This window comes from Phocoena phocoena, chromosome 7 (genome assembly GCF_963924675.1).
Source record: "Phocoena phocoena chromosome 7, mPhoPho1.1, whole genome shotgun sequence".
Classification (NCBI taxonomy): Eukaryota; Metazoa; Chordata; class Mammalia; order Artiodactyla; family Phocoenidae; genus Phocoena; species Phocoena phocoena.
This window is the reverse complement of record NC_089225.1, coordinates 108,515,369-108,535,658: the sequence shown is the minus strand read 5'-3', so window position 1 is coordinate 108,535,658 and position 20,290 is coordinate 108,515,369. Positions and strand designations below refer to the sequence as shown.

Sequence of the window (20,290 nt, the reverse complement as noted above, 5' to 3'; positions counted from 1 at the left end):
GAGTCATCAAAATGTACAAGGCTTCAGTTTACTAGGGCTGGACACACAAGTCCTGGCTGCAGCAGAATTTTAATGTCGTCAGCAGTCGCTTCCACTCTCTCCCCTCTCAGAATCATTTTTGTCTTTCCTTCCCAAGCCCTCAATTCAGGAGCTTCCTAACCTTTAAACCTTGGCCTCCCTCTCTTTTCCATGGCAAGTTCACCTCTATCTGTCATTTTTGCCCTCGCTGTGGAGGACCCCCAACCCAGAACTCTAGCACTGCTACTGAGCTCAGGTCAAGAGTTCTGCTGGAATTTTTAAAATTTTTTCTAAATTAAAAAACAACTTTTCTAAGTTTTTAAAAAAGTTTCTACCATAGTGATAATTCTCAAAATAGGGCAAAGTCCTGTAGGTGGCACATCAGAATCTGGGATGGGATGAGGCTCTAGCTTGAAAAAGTGCCTTACACTCTTAATCTTATACCTTGAAGATGAAGAGTCAGTTTTACAGGACAAGTGACAAAAATTACAGGTTAACAAATTTTTCTTAGCTGGAATAGATGACCTATAAACTGTCTTTGAGGGGAAAGCAGAATCCTGGTGCGGGGTGTGTAACACTCCTCTAAAGGAAAGGCACCTGTCTGCAAGGAGTGGGTAAAGGACAGAGCTGGAGTCGCGGGGAGAAAAAAACACCCGCAGCCCAGGCTTCATTACAACAGCGGAAATGTCCTTTTTTAATGCTGACAGCTTCTTACACAGCAGCCACCATGCCTGCCTGTGGGGACACACCCCAGCCTTGCAAGGGAGGCGGAACACAAGCAGCTATTTCAAAAAACAGCGCTCCACTATGACCCAGGTAAACAAAAGCTGCTAGGAGAGGAAGGACATCTAATCTGGGAAATAGGCAGGAAGAGGGAAGGCTTCTAAGAAGGAGGAACTAGTTGAGTCAAGTAACGAAAAGAATCCCCAGGTCCCACACGTGCAATCAGATGGTTATACGTGCAATGGTATATTCCTAGGAAAACATTCCAAAGGACAGAACAAGGGCAGGTATGTAACGTGCCTCACTCCCCATTTTCACTATAAAGTTCAGGTTGTTCTTGTCCACGGTGATGATCAAGGGCTCTCCCTCTGCAGAACCACACGCCTGCCCACTTCTCCCTCGGGCAGGCTCTCAGCCCGAAGCCTAACAACTTCCACGGAGCCCCGGTGTCCTTACCACCCCTAAGCTGCCCAAGAGTTCCACATATAAGCTGCGTAATTTTACTTAAACATGAGACAGAAAGAATATAAGGACAGCTCACGTTTTCTTAATACAAACTTAAGACGTATATATATTTTGAAAAGACTTTGCAAAATCCCACTGTATGAAAATATCACAATTTCTTCCCCCCACCAAGGGATATACCGCTTCTAATTTCTCACTACTGTGAATAATGGACTATCACAAAATCGTACTTGTGAACAAACCTCATCACTCAGGATAAAGGCCAACAAGTGGGAACCATTCTCAGGTGCCTGCCATCCCCAGGGCCCTCCAGGGGTTAGAGAAACAGCCTTCACATCAGCAATGTGAGGGGCCTGTCCCACCTTCCTCCCAACAATCCTTTTGACCAGATTCACTGAGCTCGTCCACTTCTTTTATGAACTATCTATGCTTTACATCCCTGTCTGAATGCTCACCTGTTCCTTACTGACTCTATACTAAGGATACATATTTTATAATAGCATAGCCTATTTGCTTGTTTTATAGTGTTCTTCGATGTTAAGAAACCTACAATTTTTATACAGTCCATTCTTTATTACCATTACTTTTTTTTTGGGGGGGGGGTGCTTTTTTTTTACTTTTATTTGCATTTATTTTTTGCAGCATTTATTCCCGGGCCATAAGTTTTTGTTTCTTCAGGTATATCTGTTTCTTCTGGGCAACCTCCTCTTCTGGTTTAGGAACAATCTGTTCTTTTTCAGTAAGGATCATCTCAGTGTGGCAGGGAGAGCTCATGTATGGGTTGATCCGACCATGAGCTCTGTAAGTCCTGCACGGCATCTTGTGGGCTTTGTTCACCTGGATGTGCTCAGTGACCAGAGAATCTACATCTAAGCCCTTAAGTTCAGCATTACTCTGCATTTTTGAGCATGTGCAGTAGAAATTCAACACTCTTTTTGGGCCACCGACCCTGCATCCAGCCCCACTGTTTGGCCTGGGCACACCTACCAACTCCATCACTGTAGCGACGGAACGGCACACACTGCTTCTTTAAAGTGACATCCTCCAGATACTTGGTGGCTTTTCGGATATGCATATCCTTAATGGCCTGGGCAGTTTCACAAGTGTTCTTAAAGTGAACATGAAGATCTGAACCTCTGACTTGCATGATTTTGTGATTTTTCTGGGTCAAGTGAATAGCGAACCATTTTTAGAGGTCACCTCAGGCTGCTTACTGGAAAAGCTACCATTACTTTTAATGTTTAGAAAGTCCTCCAATACTCCTATTTAGGAATTTTTCATAAAACAAACAGCAGAGAGTAACATTTTTTGCTTCTACCTTTTGGTTTCCGTTTTTACACAGATTTTGAAATCTTTTTGCATATATTATTTGGTAGGATTAGGGCTCTTTGTTATTCTTTAAGGCTCCTTCCTATTCCATGTATTTATTCTTTTAGATAAACTACAATAATCTTTTCAAATTCTGAACTACTGATGTGGGGATTTAAAATAAAATGTTCTAATCTTCTGAACTCATTACTAGTGAGGCTGGCTCACAGTCTTCCTGTACACTAGCCAGATCAGAGTTTTTGCTATGGGTTGGAATAGTTTTACAAAATGGGGCGGGGTGGGGGGATTATAAGCTTTTTCTAACTCTGGTTTAATTTACACTGTTCAAGAACTAGCTTTTCTTCTTGAACACGGAAAGAATTTGCTGGCAAAAATAGCAACGGGCCAAAGCCCTTTTGGGAGGTAATCCTTTGCTCAGCTGTAAAAGTGTTCTTATAAATGGAAATTTCTTTCACACCCACCCCCACTATTTCTAATTTTGTTAGTGCTTCCTGGTGCCCCCACCCTGTGGTCAGAGCTGCCAGGTTGGCTCCCTTCTTTTCTAAGAACTAGGTTCGACTTCATTAAACAATGGAAATCACTGACTGCCGACTCATCTCCCACCTCGAATCCTTCTCATTCTCCGCATTTAAGCGATTAGCTTCCTGGGCTTTCTCAGCCATCCATCTGGTGACCAGCTCCTGGTTCTCCTCAGTAGTCTTCCTCAGTTTCTCCTCCAGGGCAGTGAAAGTGATCTGCAGGGCATCATATTCATCCTTCAGGGTCTGGTTGGCTCTTTCAAGGTCCTGAAGCTTAGTGCGTAGTTCCAGGCACTCGGTCTCGAGATCAGAGATGGTCTGCAAGCATTCTGCAATTCTGAAAACACGACGGGAGAGGGATACTGCACAAGAGCTGTGTGAGCTTGGGCACCAACAATGACCTCAGCCATCACAGCAGGCACCTCACTTGGCCAAGCCCAGCCCCAGGGGTTTACAGGACAATCCCATTAATGGAGAGGAAACACCTAGGGCAAAATTCATCCAGACTATGAATGACTAGTTAAAGTATCTTTTAGAAAAACAGGATGGGAAGGAAGAGGGAGCTTTTGATGCTGAAATAGTGTAGTAATGGGAGATTAAAAGGAGGCTGGGTATCTTGGGCATTCCATCAGCTCTATCACTCACTGAGTGTGAATGCCTGAGCAGGCTCCCCACCTTTCTAAGCCTCTAGAGAGCCCTCTCTGCGGAGTAAGGGAAAAGGCACAGATGAAACCCAGGCTCCCCTCCAGCTCAAAGATCCTAGGATTTGGAGTCCCTGTTTATCTTGACCGGTAGGCTTCTCCCAGATCAAGAACAACCCCGCCCACAAACTCATCCCCGTTCCCAATGGCCGGGCACTGGGCTATCTTGGTCCCATCCCCACCACAGAAGACACCCACTCCCCCAGGCAATGGCCATGGGGAGAACTGTGAATGCCTCAGGGACACTTCCAAGAGCGAAGCTGACTTCTCAGGGGTGTGCTGGGGCCCTGGAGGTCAGAGGGCACTCTTCTTGTCTTTTCCATCCTCAGAGGGTAGAAAAGGACCCCAGGCTATGTATGCACAGAAACGAAACTTGTGCTGAGCCCAGTGTGGCTACTGTTTGCCACCGATCACCACTGGCCCCGCTCACAAGAGTACAGTAAAACAGGTGGTGAGATCCCACGACCAGTCCCGAAGGAAGCGTGCTCTCTACTCACTTGGCTTCATTCATCTGCATCTCCTTGTCCTTCTGCTGCATTTGGTTATTCAGGTCAATCACCAACTGAGCTAACTGGGGGTAAAGAAGAACACTTTCATAAACAAGAGATTTTAGGACCTCAGCTGGAAACTCCTAATTGCGGTTTACTTTAAAGAAAAAAACAGGTGCCTGTGCGGTGGGGCCAAGGCACCAAGAAGAAACGAGCTGGGTGGCTGAGAGGAGAAGGGCCAGCGGGGCTGCGCGGGGGCGCAGTGTGCGCTTTCCCTGTTGAAGGCAGCCTTGGATAGACGAGCAACGCTCCAGGTGACCGCCAGGTTCCTGCTGAGAACGCCTGGCTACCCCTCCACCCCAGCTACCTTTTCCGACTCTTCAGCTGATAATCAATTCAGCTGAAGTAATGGTAAGTTGCACTTCTTCATAGCTTGCCATTGGACCACCACCCAGTGTAAACACAGCCCAGGACTTGATTCTTCCTAATGAATTTTTCTGAAATTGCAGGTTTCACGCTTTATGAAGGTATTAGTTAAGACTTTCAGTCAATCAAGGAGTAAGCTTCTTTCTTTTTATGTTTCTCCACTCGTACCTTTCACGCCATCTTGGAGCATGACAACCTGGCTGTTATCTCAATGGCTTGCCCACCTGCTGACAGAGCTCTCACATCTTTTCTGTTGTTTCATTCCCACAGATAGAGCTGGTGATGCCGTATGTAGCCAGGATGGCTGCAAATTCCAGTGGGAGTGCCTGCCCCACCCCCCGACCCCCAAGACAGACGAGAAGAGGAGCTATCTTTACCTCCCCACGTTTCTTGTGTAATTCAGTCAGTTCTTCTTGGTGTTTAATCCTCAGCTGGGCCATTTCTTGCAGCTGACTATCATTCCATGCACCATCATGCCCAGGACTAAATGCCCCAACCAGGCAGATGAAGAGAACGTGCAAACAAGAGAAAAAAAAAAAAATCAGACCCCAGAGCCCTTCAATCAGGCACTGGAACAATAACTTTAGAATTTCAAACCTGTACGTGACAATATAGCCAAGAAAGCAGTTCAGTTCTCCAGGCCAATAGAGTCATAAGTCACTACAAACCTAAAGTAGAAAGTAGGAGATATGAGACACAGGGTAAAACCAACCAGCCACAACCCATACCACCAGCTGCGTCAGGAATAAAGGATGGATTCCAGAATAAAGTTCAGGTAAATGGGGAGGAGACAACGAGGTCCACTCACCCGACAAGTATCTAAGTGCCGGCTCTGTGCTAGGCACTGTTTTGGTGCCTAGCGGGGAGAAGGCAGGGAACAGGAAGCTGTACAATCGGCTAAGAGTAGGCAGACAACAAATGAGTAGATGGATGGAGTCAGGTGGTCAGATATGCTGTGGAGAAAAACTAAGCAGTGTAAAGAAGGGGACAGAGCGACAGGGCTCCTGTTCCATGTGCGGTAGTCAAAGGCATCCCGAGAGGTGACACTTGACTGAAGACTGGAAAGAGTGAGGAACAAGCCACGCGGACCTGGGGGCGGGGCCCTGTGAGTGGAGGGAACAGCAAGTGTTGGAGAGGCTGGGGGCAAGTGTGACCGCAGCGCCCGGGACAGGGGGTGTAGGGAGGATCGGGGAGGCCACGCAGAGAGAGCCTCGCAGGCCCCCGAGGACTGTGGCTTTTCCTATGCATGACTGGAAGCCGCCGAGGGTTTTGAGCAGAGGAACGACTTACGTTTTGAAAGGATCGCTACAGTTGCTGGGTGGAGAGCACACTGCAGGGGTTAAGGGCAGAAACAGCGAGACCAGTTAGCAAGCTATTACATATTCCAGACTCAGAAAGTGCAGATCGGGACAAGGTGACAGCAGTGGAGGCGGTGAGACGTGGTCAGATCCTAGCTAGATCCACTCTGGAGAGACTGCAGGACTTGCCTTTGAATTGGTTGTGGGGAATGAGAGAAAGACAGGAGTCGAGGACAACTCCAAGGCTTTTGCCCTGAGTGGCTATTAAAGGTAGGCGTCACCTACTGAGGCAGAAGGACTGGGGCAAGAGGTTGGGGGAGGCCTGAAGAGCGAGTTCACCGTGGACATCCAAGTGGGCATGTCAAGTGGAAACTGCATATTGTTAAGAGTCTGAACTTCAAGTAAAGAGGTGCAAGCTGGAGGCTGACATATAGAAGCTGTCAGCAAACAGATGTATCTAAAGCCATGCACGGAGCTCAGGCCACCTCGAGAGTCAATGGAAGTTGGGAAAGTTTGCATACTGTCTCAGAAATAACAGCAGGTGAACAGAACTGTGGATCTGTAATTCAGGAGAGGGGTCTTGGCTGGAGTTACAGGTGTAAATTATCAGACTACAGTGAGTAGCTAAAACCACTCCCCAGGGAAAGCACACAGATGGAGAAAAGGAAGATGGCTGGCAAACCAGGATGCCACCATCTGAAGCAGGGGCGGGGGCACTATCTCTTCCCAATGACCGATAAGAAATAAAGAGGGAAAAGGCGGCAGAGTGATGCTCCCTCCTAAGTCTACCCTCCATCTCTAAAGGCATTTTTCTTACATGTTCTAAGATACACTAATATTGCATTCTTTGAGGCAACACAGTGCTTCCCCAATCTTGGCCCATGAACTAGAAGCCAAGAGACTAGAAAGCGGCACGTACCTTATAAGAAACCACCCTAACTTAGGCAGAAGAAGCAACAGGCCTGGGTGATTGACTGCATATGGGGATTAGAAGGAAAAGAAATAATTTTTATCAAATCCCCTTATTTCAATGCAAAGCAATGTGAAATATGCAAAACATAAAGCTAGTCTGTTCCTCTAAGAAGGAAGCTGAAGAGAATCCTGAGAAAACGCAAGGATACAGGGCACTCATTCCTCTGCTCAAAGCCTTTTACCACTTCCAATTTTATTCACAATAAAAGTCAAACTTCTTACAAAAGCCCAATAACAGTGCTTCACTAGGCAGAAAAAAAAAGAATCACCTAGAGAGTAGGTTTTAACAGATTCTTGGGCCCCATCCCAGAACGATTCATCAGGTCGATGTAGAAAAGGGTCAATAATCTGCATTTCTAACATGCTCCCCCGGGTGTCTCGGATACTTCACAAGGACTGAGTAGCCACTAAAGCAGTGGTTTTTATATGTTAGAGGTCATCAGAATCACCTAAAGGTTCTTAAAACAAGACTACTGGGCGCCACCCCTAGAGTTTCTGAAACAGGAGCTCTGGGGTGAGGCCCAGCATTCTGCGTTTCTAACAAGTCTCTGAGGCTGCGGTCTAGCGGCCATACTTAGAAAACTGCTGGAATCAACTCTTTCTCAGGGATGAGTTTCACTTTGATTTATTCGGTAAGCAAAGGCATTAAAACACTTAAGAGAGGAGTCAGATAATTGATGAGATAAAGCTTTTTAAGCACAGTGTGTTTTAAGATTAATTAGAATGCGACGGGCAGGACTTGAGAGCCCAAAAGAGAGAGAAAGCAGCCAATGAGATCCCCGTCTTCTGTGAATACCTGTATCCTACTAGCACACACCTCACTGAGCTACTCTCCCCCACGAGGCTCAGGTCCTTGCGAACAAGGACTCTTGGCTTATTCATCTCTGTATCCCGACGCCTGGCCTACACTGTAGTCACAAAATGACTCAGTGAACGAGACCCCTGCCATAGTCTAGGAACGGAAGCAACGAAGCTGGTGGCACACAAATGCAAACTAAGGGACAGATGCACAGGACACCTGGGCAAAGAATCAACAGGCCTGGGTGACTGCAAAGGGGGAGGGGCGGGACACCAAGGGAAAAAGGAATCATAGCTGACTTGTGGAAAATAAGGATACCATTAATAGAAACGAGGCAGTCAGGAAGAGGCCTGACTGAACACAAGTTTGCAGAAAGGACGGACTTCCAGTTAAATTACCACCCCAGTGGTGCCCAGTTAAAAGAATGTTGTATATTTATTTATTGTACCCTTCCAAGCAAATGAGTTTCGCTGACAGATAAAGGATGCAGGAATATAGTCACCAAGAGGCTAACCAGATAGAAATAAAATGTTTCAAGGTTTCAGTTGACTGAATTTAGATGAAAAAGGGTGAAATGGATTCTCTACACCTAAAGTTGACCAGAACACAGCAACTAACATTTTAAATCCTGCAGAAGGCCTCCCAGGACCACAGCTAGGCACGATCTCCTGAATTCTTCTTAAGCAAACATGGAACCTAGGCCGGGCCATCTGTCCCTCTTTCTACTCCGGTCTGCCTGGAGACCACCTCGCCAGATGAGGAAACACGGATGGCGAGTAGTTAGCAGATATGGCTATAGGAGTAAATGACAAGCTACACCCAGCATTTCTGTTTTTTCCCTAAAATCCTAAATTACCATCAGCTTTGTTCTTACAATTGCTAAATGTTAGCTGATATGCAAAAAAGCTTGTAGATTTTAGAACAATAATGGGTACTGTTCCCATACAAACCACAAAATTTAATAGGCAAACGTGATGAACAAATGGAAAAGGAGGACAGTAAGACTCTAGAATGATTCCATTTAAGCCACTCGGATGAAGTATGGCTTTAAGGTTTTTTTGGACCATGACCCTCAAAAAGAGACAGTTTACATGAATGGCCCAAGTAAAGATACTAAACTCCCCACCATGAACACATACTCACATATTTAGTGAAGCAATACTTAGCCTTCCTATAAAATGCAGATTTCTGCCTAATCTTCCTTAAAAAAAAAAAAAAAGCTTTCTGCAACCCACTGGTCTGACTGCACACTGAGACACATGGAAACAACACTGAACTAAAAAGGATCACATAGACCTGTAGCGCTTATGTTTACAGGCCAGTCAATCCTCTACTGACAAGATCTACGTAAATCTGCTCAAGAATGCTTACTTGTCTGATTATTCAGAAAAAGTGAACCCTGGCAGGCTACAGGAGGAACTGGCCTGGTTACTCGCCTTAAGCAATTTCTCAAGCTCACATCGTACTGATGATGAGGCTTCTAGGTGGGCAGCTACATACCTTCAAAAAAAACCTTAAATAGTTAGTTATTTGGCTTCAGAAGTTTTTATTTGAAAGGAACTGACAAAAAGTGGAGCACAAACACAGTACTTGGTTTGCTTCAAAATCAGGGAAGTGACAACTGAACTGAGACAAATTTCAATTAAAAAGGAGACACAAATAATACAGGATCGTTTCAGAATACCTTATCTCAGGAGATACAAATAATACAGGATCGTTTCAGAATACCTTATCTCATGCCTGTTTGGTATGTCATGCTTTTCAGCTTGTAGCTTATGGGCCAGCACTGAATGAAGATCTGACTTTTCCAGCAACTTGTTATCTAGCAAAGAAAAAAAAAAGTTATTACAACCCAGGTATGCTTTATTACTACTTAACATCTTATAAAGATTTGGACCAAAGAAATAACCAGAAGATGACTGGGCAGGTTTCACTTTTATGAGGTATCAAAGTACTAGGCACTGTACTTTACCACCGATTACAGCAATCGTCCAAACTCCAGGCACATGCGCTACTTAGACACTTCCTGGCCCAAGCACAGGCAGCCCAGACAAAGGAACCTATGAAAAATCACTCCAAAACGCCCCCGTGCCCATGCTTTCTACTCCCACAGCTACCTGTTTCTACCTGGCAAAGAGGCAACAAACATACCAAAACACAATGGAAAAGTGAAGTGCTATGCATCTCTAAGTAAGAGAGGAAACCTTTACCTTATTATATTTGGAATTTTTTTAGAAAGAAGATACTTTTTTTTTTTTTTTTGCAGTGCGCGGGCCTCTCACTGTTGTAGCCTCTCCCGCCGCGGAGCACAGGTTCCGGACGTGCAGGCCCAGCGGCCATGGCTCAAGGGCCCAGCAGCTCCGCGGCATGTGGGATCTTCCCGGACTGGGGCACGAACCCATGTCCCCTGCATTGGCAGGCGGACTCCCAACCACTGCGCCACCAGGGAAGCCCTGGAATTTTTTTTAAAAAGATTTTTTTAACGTGGATCATTTTTTAAAAGTCTTTATTGAATCTGTTACAACATTGCTTCTGTTTTATGTTTTGGATTTTTGGCTGCGAGGCATGCGGGATCTCAGCTCCCCGACCAGGGATCAAACCCACACCCCCTGCAATGGAAGGCCAAGTCTTAACCACTGGACTGCCAGACAGTCCCTGGAATATTTAATCTAAGATCAGGGCACTAGGGATACAAATACAAACCAGAGTCCCTGACCTCAAGGAGCTAAAAAAGTGTAATGGGGGTGGGGGTGGGGTGGAGGTCAAGTATAAAAAGGCAAGAGTGAACTTTTACTCATTTTCTCAGATGGTTTCACAGGTGAAGACAACAGACAGTCCAAGCAGAAGGTCTAGAGAGTTGTTCAGTAAATGGCTAGAAATAAAAGTTTGCACCAACACATGAGAGGGCAGGATGAGAAAGTCAGACCTCTTCTTACTGGCAATAGCGAAACAACAGCTTTTAAAAGCAGGCAGTGACATGAACAGATATCAATTAGTAAGAAGTCAAAGATTATTCTGAGGTTCCCTGCTCGTCCAACTGGGTGCAAGATCCTAACATGCCAGAGAACACAGGAGCAGAGAGCTCAAGGAAGAAAATGAGTCCTTGGAACTTAATAAATGTGACAGGGAACACAGTGCAGAAATTCAAAAGAGAAGTCAGGGCAAGAAATGACATGCATGCAGGGGGCCAGTGAGATCAGAAGTGGAAGGGGGTGCACAAAGCAGAACAAGAAAGTGACCACGGGAAACTTACAGAAAACCCACACCTGACGGGGGCTTTCACAGATCCCAAACGTCTGAGATTAGCAATGCTTCACAGCAAAAGTTGGAGAGGGTTTATGCTAGTGACTATTCCTGTTAGAACAGCTTATCTTTCCTCTTAAAGAGTTGAGTCCTACTTCTTGATATCTAAAAATGGAAATCCTGGGTAGAAACAGAAACACTATCTTCATCAATATTAATTTAATAAATTAGCTCAAGAGAACAGGGAAGTGATTCCAAACTTGAATGTTCACCAGTGTCAAAGGGCTCTAATAAAATCTTCAAAATGTTACAGCTAGGTGCCCTGTGACATCAAAGACATGAGGTATTCAAGAGGGATCCTTCTTAAAAGTTCCTCTCACTCAAAGGCCACCTGCTGTCCCCAGAGCCTCTTTTCATCTTTCTCTTCAGGCTCAGAGGCAGGACTGAATGGGAAACTCTGGTTGACTGCTTTGGGAGGCTAGGAATGAAGAGTGAGGCTGTTCCACCATCTAGAAGTGACCTCCCAAATGTCAGTCCCCTGCCTCAACTGCAGATTTTAACAGGCCAAGGTTGCCTTGCCCTCTTGGCCCGCCCGCCCCCCCCAGCCTCCTCTCCTAGCTCCCGGGCATGCATTACTCACTATATTTCTTTTAAAGACGTGTTCCCGCTCCAGGACTGACCTGTCTTTCTGACTTTCCTCCAACATCCTCCACCCCTTCAAGATGTCCATTTTCAAAGTGCAGAAAAACACTCAATTGTGTCAATGTGATTACAAGCACCTTCCATTTATAGACAGTTACGTAGACGGCTTTCAAAGCACTTATATGCACAGCACTGTGTTTATGAAGCAGGCAAGGCGAGCTTCACGCCTATTTTATAGATGTAGCAAACCAGACTCAGGTAAGTGAGGCTGGTAAGGGGAGTGTCGTCAGACCTCCAACCCAATTTGACCTTCAGTGTATTAGCTTTTAAAGAATAAGCATAGGATGAAATACCCGATGACCTGAATTTATGTAACCCACGAGGAATCGTTTCAGCGAGGAGTTTCCTGTGCTTCTGGCTTTCTGAAAGCAATGGGCTGCCAGCCTCTTAAGAGTGTAAGGAATCAGCACAGGAGTGGCACATTTCATCATCTCTTCTCCCCATTTTAGTTAAGAGGATGGGCTCAGCGAAAGCAAGAAGGCCGTTTCTTGGGGGACCCAATGAGAAAGGCAAAAGTGCAAAAAAGTCAGGAGCCATCAAGTCTGTGTCCAAATCCAGGCCCTATCATTAATCTGCTGTACCTCCCCAGAGAAATGACCTAATCTCTCTCAGTCTCAATTTTCTCATTTGTATAAAGGGCAACAGGACCTGCTTCATAGAATTTTCAGAAAGATAAAGTGAAACGACACATGCCAAATATTTACGACAGCACTCAAGCTTGTCTCTACCTTAGAATTACTTGGGGATCACCAAGAAATACTGACACCTGTATCCCACCTCTACTACTGGCGTTTCGTTGGTCTGGGATGTGGCCTGGGCTTTATAATTTTTAAAAGATCCCCACCTGATTCTAATGTGCAGGTATAAGTTCAGGAACCATAACTTTAGCACAATCAGAATTCAATAAAGGGCATCCACTATTACACTGAACTGCATCATCAACATGATTTGAGATTTGCAGGCTTACTTCAAGGGGTAGACAGAACCAGAGGTCCGAAGAGTGTCCCGTTTCTTCCCCCAAATGTGTCGTCAGTTATGGTAAAATGGGGCGGAGGGGCAAGGAAATGCTCTTTAGAAGGCATCTAAGGGCACAAACATTTTTGTACTCAAATTGCAGCAGCGGGGGTGGGTGTGGGCCACCTCTTTCACACTGAAGTTTTCAACGACAGTAAAGACTGTGATGTCCCAACTAAAAAGTACGTTAAGACTCAAGATGTGTAATATGTAACAGTCAAAGCACACCAAACTGGAGGAAGAACAACAGATCTTCAGGAATGAAAGGCAAACATTTCGCTACACTCTGAAGACGACGGGAACGGAGCGAGTTACTGCTTAAAGTCAGTGCCCGTGTCAGTAACAACACGATGCCCGAAACAGGATGTTTCTGGAACCGGCCTATTTAAGTAACACAAGCATTATGTGAGCTGCTGGGATTTACAAACACAGACATGAACGGTGCCTGCCCCTGAAGAATACCCAATTGAGGAGGAAAACCCAGCACGCTCACACCCAAGAATAAAGTGAAAGAGGAAAATATCTAAAAAGGCGTTTGGGGGTCAAAGGCGCTGGGTACCCGGGGCGGCCTCAAGGCGCGCGGGCGGCGCGGGGGGCTCGGCCTCGGGTTTCCGCTGGCGCCCCGCATGCCTCGGCTGGGCCCGCCCGCCCGCTCCCGGGGCCCGCCAGCCGCTCACACTGCAGGATGATCTCTTCGAACGCCTGCCTCTGCAGCCGGTCCCGGCGCCTCAACTCCTCCGAGATGTGGCGCTTCCAGCGGGGGAAGACGGAGGCGCGGAGGCCCGACGACATGTCGCGCGCTGCCCCGGCGCCTTAGCGCCGCCAATCCGCACGGGGGCTGGCTGCCGCGGCCCGCACCATGAGGCAACCTGCGGGCGCGGGAGGAGCAGCAGCCCCAGGTTTCAGGTCCACGAACAGGCCTCCCCCGATGCAATCCAGGACGGACTTCCGGCTCCTGACGGAAATGGCTTCGGACAGAGCCAGAAAGCCCGCCTCCTCATCCGACGTCTTACGCCACACGCACGCGCATGTCCGGCGCCGACTCAGGGCGCTGGCTGATGATAGCATACCGAGGCCGGAAGTGCCGGCCGCAGAGATGCGGCCGCTAGGAGGCGTGCGGGCCACGTTGGAGGCTCGGCCTTGCGGGGTCGGGGGCCGAGGAAGGAAAAGGCAAAAGGGAGGCTTCCGCCCATCTGCTGTTTCCTTTTCTTGCTTTTCCCCGTTTTATATTTTCTTTCTTAGCCTGCCTCCCATTTCTTCATGTCAGTTTACAAGCAGAAGTAAACTCCCCACATGGTAGCTGTGAGACTATAGATGAGAGACTGCATTCCTAAGCCTCAGTTTCCTAATCTGTAAAATGGGGAAGATCCCTAAACCGGGAAGGAATGATACCTATCCCACAGGATTGTCGTGAGGATTAAAAGTAATAAACTATATAATGCAATTCACACTGCGCCTGTACATAGTAAGCCTAACCTTACCTAGACACTTGGTATCCGTCGAAGTCCTAACCAAAGATTGGTTGCTTTAAGCAAGAGCAACCCATTGACCTTCGAAAAAGGTTTTTTATGCAATAAAGTAATGGAATGCAAAGAACCGCTAAAGAAAATGCGAATAGATTAGCTATGTAAATCATTAGAAGCCTAGAAATTATCTATGACCGAAAAGTAAATGGGTCCTCAGAAGGTCATTTAAGGGTTAGGATACAAACAGGATTTTGAAAGAGAAAAAGGACAGTTTGCCAGTAGATGAAAGCAGAAGATGAAAGACAGACTCGGGAGAAGATGACATCTATCAACTCAGTAGAATGGGAAACCTTGGTCTGTAGTAGAATCATCTGAGTTCCATCTGCATTTAACAAGTTAGTAAATTTATTGCATGAAAATGGAGCCGGACAAAATAGGCAGAAGAGAGGAAAGGAATGTCAGAATCTGCCTTCTCTTTCAATGTGTCTCAAGTCCAGAGGAAGATCCTTCACAGAGAAGAAGGCCTTTCCTCTCCTGTGGAACCCAGGAGTAGGACAGTTAGGATTCTAGACCTGTAAAGATATTTTGTCAGCAGCCAGTACTGAGTGATCTGAATTTGTGGGAAAGACCCATGGGGATCAGAAATAGAAGGGACTTCCTCACACACTGAAGCAAATGAAGAAGCAGGTTCTGAAAGTCACGAAGAATGCCTCTAAATGTAACAGTGGTACCAACCTCAAAAGAGCCTAGAATCAAATCTTGACAGTTGAATATGCTGATTTCCCAGACAAGATTATGATTAAAACATGTTAACAAATTTGCAGAACCAGCAATTCCCCTTACAGGAATGTATGTCAACAAATATTTGGACAAAGGCCCAGAGAAAACTGTCACAGCATTGTTAGAAATAATGGAGAGTTGGGAAAAATCGATTGATTTCCACCAATGAGAATTAAATTACTGTATATTTATTGTTCAAAAAATTCATAATAAAAGGAGTATATGATATAAATCTAATTGATGTAAAATCAGTATGTCCCTGGATCTCATAGGCAAAGTTTGTTGAATGAGTAGAGAATATAATTTCTAAACTAAGGATACTAAGCTCTGTAGGTCTGCCCTCTCCCTACCCGGCCAGCTTTGCCCAGTGAGCACGGCAGCCTCCGTGGGCCCTCCTCCTCTCTTCTGCTCACCACTCTCCCTCCCAGTGCAGGGCCTTTGGATTCACTGTGCTTCTGATGGGCAAACCCTTCCCTTCTGACCTTTATGAGTTAACTCCTATGAGTTAATTCTCAGCTCAGTAGTCACTTCCTCACAACCTTCAAGTAACAGACCTTCACAACTAGGTCAGATTGCCCAATGACACGTGGACCTCTCCATTCTAGCATTTATCACAGTTGCAGCTTCACATGTTTTTTATCATTACTTGCTTGAGGCGTGTCTCCCCGCCACAGACTGTAACCTCCACAGCAAGAGCCGTTTCTGTCTTTGTTCATCATTTTACCTCCAGCGAGGGCGTGAAGTCTTTCATATATTAGGTGCTCAGTAAATGTTGTTTAATTAACGAATGGGATATATGAAAATATTTTCTCTGGGAAGTAGCATTGCTGGTGTTCTTTTGTTGTATGTATTTTCTATATCTTATATGTATTTTCTAATTGTTATCCATCATATACGTACTATATATGCAAGAAAAAGTTATAGAAACGAACATAGATTTATCGATAAAACCATTTCTTCAGCAGAGTGCTAGGTTCTGTGGGAGATAACTAATAAGCGGGAACACTTCTAACAACATTATGGGCCGCGCACTCTTCTGAATGTTTCACGTGTTGTCACTCTTAATCCTCACAACAACCCTGCTCAGTAAGGTTGTTATTAGCTACTCTTAGCATCTTTATCCTCGTTTACAAATGAGGAATCTGAGGCCCGCAGGGGTAAGTCACTGGCCTGAGCACACCTGGCTCTTTATTGGCCAGACCTGGCTTCAGACACAGGCAGTTTGACTCTAGCGTCTGTGATATAACTACTGCACTCCATTGTGCACTTTCTGTTTCTGCTGACACTGTAGTTTGGCTCAATGAGAATACGTAAAACAAAGAATAATTTGAAATGATTTGAAATCAATTCCTAAATTAGCCAATAGGGAGGGCATCCCATCGAAGAGCAAAGTCAGCAAAGTCAGTGGTTCGGAAGCCTCAGGTGTGTTCCCGGGACCCTGAGGGGACTGGCTGGAGGGAGGATGAGTAATGAGTAATAGGAAGGAGGAGGAAATGAGGTTGTCTGAATATTCCGGAGACAAATCATGGATCTTAAAAGAAGCGTTTTTATTTGTTCTGGTAAATACTGAGTGTCTAAAGGATGCAGCATGCTTTGCTGGATAGCGATATCTATGAAATGGATTCTGCCTGCCTGTAATGGATGTAAGATACATGTGAAGTGATGCTCCAGTTCTGAGGAACTCAAGTGCAACCTTCCAAGAATTGTCCTATTTACTTCTGTCCTTTCCCTTTTGGTCCCCCTGCTTTCCTTTATCTTTCAATCAGCAAGTGGTCAAACAGCTGGGTCCTGGTGTGGGGCAGGCACAAGGTGAGCACTGCCTGGAGACAAAGATGACCAGACTTGGATCCTGGCCTCAAGGAGCTCACTCTTCGGGAAGGGAGATCTGAATGTGATTATGTATGAATGTACGGAATTATAAAGTCAAAAAGACCCAGCCAGCGCCCAAGGGCTTTTGATTCTCTTCTGTTCTTTTTTTCTCTTGCTTTTATTCTTTTTTAAAAATATAATTTCCTGTTTTAAAAAAATATGGCTCGATCTTTATTTCCACTCCTTTTCAGCTGTTCTCAAAATTAGATCACTAAAAATGAAAGTAAGATAAGCTAACCATGTTCCTGTGTTAACTGCTGTAACCTAGTAAACCTAGTGACTGCTGGAGTAAATGAAAGGATAGCCAAGGATCCAACCGACGTGGATTTTCAGACACACCGATGATCCTTCCAAATGTCACATTTTTTGGCGCTGGACATTTTTACCCCTTGGCTTTTCTTTGTTTCCTTTAGTGTTATTGTGTTTGCAGACATATGAATAAATACCACCTGACATTTCCATTATAAAGACTCTCTGTGCACGTGGAGTAAAACCCATACAGGTCTCATCACCCACTCCATATATATGTTGACACTTAGATTTCACATTTTAAAAATGACTGTCTGACGTAGGGATTATTCCTGTACCCCAATACAAGCATTATAGTAAACTTTAACTTTCTTAGAGAAATGCCTTGTTATCCCTTTTATAAATTGACAGCCAAGTGTCTGGAATGGTGGCTGGAGGATTCAACATGGCACATCTAACAAGCTGGGACAATGGCTAGAGAGAGAGAGTGTCTCTGTGGGAAGTTATCTCCCTTGGTTTGCCTCTTTGCTCTTTAAAGAGATGATAAAATTTCTCCCAGACACTACTGCCCTCTCCTACTATGAATAATACCTAATGTTAAATGAGTGATTTTTGCATGCCAGACACTTTGCTCAACGTGGATTAACTGATTTAATTCTCAAAACACTACCACGTAGGTACTATTAGTATGTCCTTTTGCAGATGAGGAAACTGACACGCAGAGGTCAGGTAGCTTGTCTGATGTCACAGAGTTAGTAAGAGGCAGAACTCGGATTCAGTTGAGGAAGGCTGGTGCCAGAACCCAGCCATATGACCATATGTCCCTCTGCTGTGGATCAGGGTATAAAGGTTCTGGCTGTTTTTTTGTTTTGTTTTTGTTTTTTGTTTTTTAGGATGAGATAGAGTATCAGAATGCTTTTGACTGCAAGCAATAGAAGTGCACTTCGAGCTTCCTTAAGGGAAAGGGGAGGTTATATGGATATGGGGTGCTGCATCAGGCTGGCAGCAGGGATGTGGCTGGACTGGGACCCAGATGCAGATCCTGTCAGAATGCTCAGCTCTTTGCCTCTACCTCCCTCTGTAAATTGCCACATCCTTTGTCTTGTGGTCCAGCTCCTCCAGCATCGCCACAGCACAAGCCAGCAGCAGACCAAGCTGGCATATCCAAGTCCCAGGTCTAATAAGTTTCTGGGAGAGGGGACTTCCGTGGTGGCACAGTGGTTGGGAGTCTGCCTGCCGATGCAGGGGACACGGGTTCGCTCCCTGGTCCGGGAGAATCCTGCATGCTGCGGAGCAGCTAAGCCCGTGCGCCACAACTACTGAGGCCTGCGCACCTGGAGCCCGTGCTCCGCAACGAGAGAGGCCACTGCAGTGAGGCCCGTGCACCACCACAAGGAGTGGCCCCCTGCTCGCAGAAACTAGAGAAACACCATGTGCAGCAATGAAGACCCAACGCAGCCAAAAATAAGTAAATAAAGTATAAATAAATTTTAAAAAACAAAAAAAGCCCCCCAAACCCCAAATAACTTAAAAAAAATTTTCTGGGAGAGGAGGCTACTGGACTAGCAGGTGCCCGTATCTAATAATCTATGTGGCAAAGAGGCAGGGTCAGTCTCCTAGGGTGGTTCCCTCTGGATGGAGGGGAAGGGACAGGTCCCAGAAGAAAGTAGGTGTAGAACACGTCTGTTCAGACTGTTGAAAGTTGAAATTTATTAAGTAGATCTTAAATGTTCTCCCCTCCCCCGTCCTTTTATTAACACATCCACCCGCCTGACTATAGTCATGGTTTTTCCTTGCCCCATGGGGCAAGAAACTGGTCCCAAGGGTGGGTATAGGAACCCTTGCCAATCACTGTCCTCCACAGGAATTTTTAAACTGGATCTGGGAGAGGGGGGCCCTTTTTCTCCTTCCGTTAGGAAGTGAGGCCATGCAAGGCCATGCTAGTAGCCACGTCCCCTCCCAGGTCTCATGAAGAGTTTAGCCTGAAAAACATGGAGCGAACACACAGGGAGAAAAGGAGACGAGAAACCCCAAAATCTGATGGCATTAGTGTCCCTGGTTCCCGCCAGTCCTGAAAGCAGCCCAGCCCTACCTTCCCAGTCTGGTTACATGAGCTAATACATTCCTGTGTTTCACTAAAGCTGGTTTACTCTGGGCTTTTATTTTCTTTTGCCACCCAAGAAACCTGATTTTTTGTTTGTTGGTTGGTTGGTTTTGGCCACGCCGTGCAGCTTGCAGGATCTTCGTTCCCAGACCAGGGATTGAACCCGTGTCCTCTGCAGTGTAAGAGCAGAGTCCTAACCACTGGACTGCCAGGGAATTCCCAAGAACCCTGATTAAGACAGCGGACCAGCCCAAGAAAACACTAGGGCTGGGCAGACAGAATGGTAGTGTCCCCACAGGTGGTCACTAAGGCTGGGTTTTCCACTTTAAAATCTTGACAAAAGGAGGAAGGTCAACCCACTCTTCTCACCATGCATGTTTTGTGTTCATCAGCAATCCATTTCCAAATTTTGGGGGAAAGGTTTCTGGATCTGAGATCTCATGAATGTCTAAGTGAAGCTCTGTTCTAAATAATAGTGTCTGCTGGTCAGACACTGCTGGTCAAAGTGATTAGAGTCAGCCTGGGGATATTAGAAAATACTGTTGCCATATGTTAGAACTGTATTGTCATTTCCCCCTCATCAGAAAGTGAAGGGACACTATTTCGAAAAGCACCATTTCGACGACTCATGGGATATTAATAGTTTTTCAGAGTGTTTAACCACCACTGCATCCTCATGCAGTAGAACCATGTAGAGAGCACACAGCAGTGCAATAGTATTTTGATTAAATAACTAACTAACTAAATATTGCATATCATGAGATGGGGTTCCTTGTTGAGGCATCAAGTTGCTGTTCTGTCTTTAAAAAAGCCAACAATTGGAGCAGCGGTGTGTTGAACTTGCTCTGCAAATCCGGATGCCCAGACAATTTGCTTTTGGGAGCCTGATCCCCAAATAAGGAGAGGCCAGCCAGGGATGCAGCGTCCTGCAGAGACAGGGCTCAGGGCTGGCCACTCTGCGTGCTGTGTGACTGCACACACTTTCCAGGTTTTGGTTCTGAACCTCTTCTTTCCAATAAGGACATTTTCCTATGCCAGGTCATGCACCAGACCCCAGTCTCTTAAACTTCCCCACAACCAAAGGTTCCTTGCATAGCTCCCTTAATTCTGTCAAAGAGTATGCTGG

At 45.8% G+C, this 20,290-nt stretch overlaps 1 protein-coding gene across 4 annotated transcripts in view; it reads right to left on the bottom strand.

Annotated features, from left to right (window-relative positions):
• Positions 1-13,488, bottom strand: part of ATG16L1 (autophagy related 16 like 1) — a 45,409-nt gene extending 31,921 nt beyond the window's left edge. For 3 of the 4 annotated variants that reach the window (XM_065880816.1, XM_065880817.1, XM_065880818.1), the window contains exons 1-5: positions 13,374-13,488; positions 9,466-9,559; positions 5,046-5,151; positions 4,252-4,325; positions 3,139-3,390 (exon numbers count right to left, since the gene is read on the bottom strand). In XM_065880816.1, the coding sequence (XP_065736888.1) occupies positions 3,139-3,390; positions 4,252-4,325; positions 5,046-5,151; positions 9,466-9,559; positions 13,374-13,488 (641 nt within the window). The remainder of the gene's footprint in view (positions 1-3,138; positions 3,391-4,251; positions 4,326-5,045; positions 5,152-9,465; positions 9,560-13,373) is intronic. The other variant, XM_065880819.1, reaches the window with a different exon arrangement.
• Between the last annotated feature and the right edge of the window lie 6,802 nt (positions 13,489-20,290).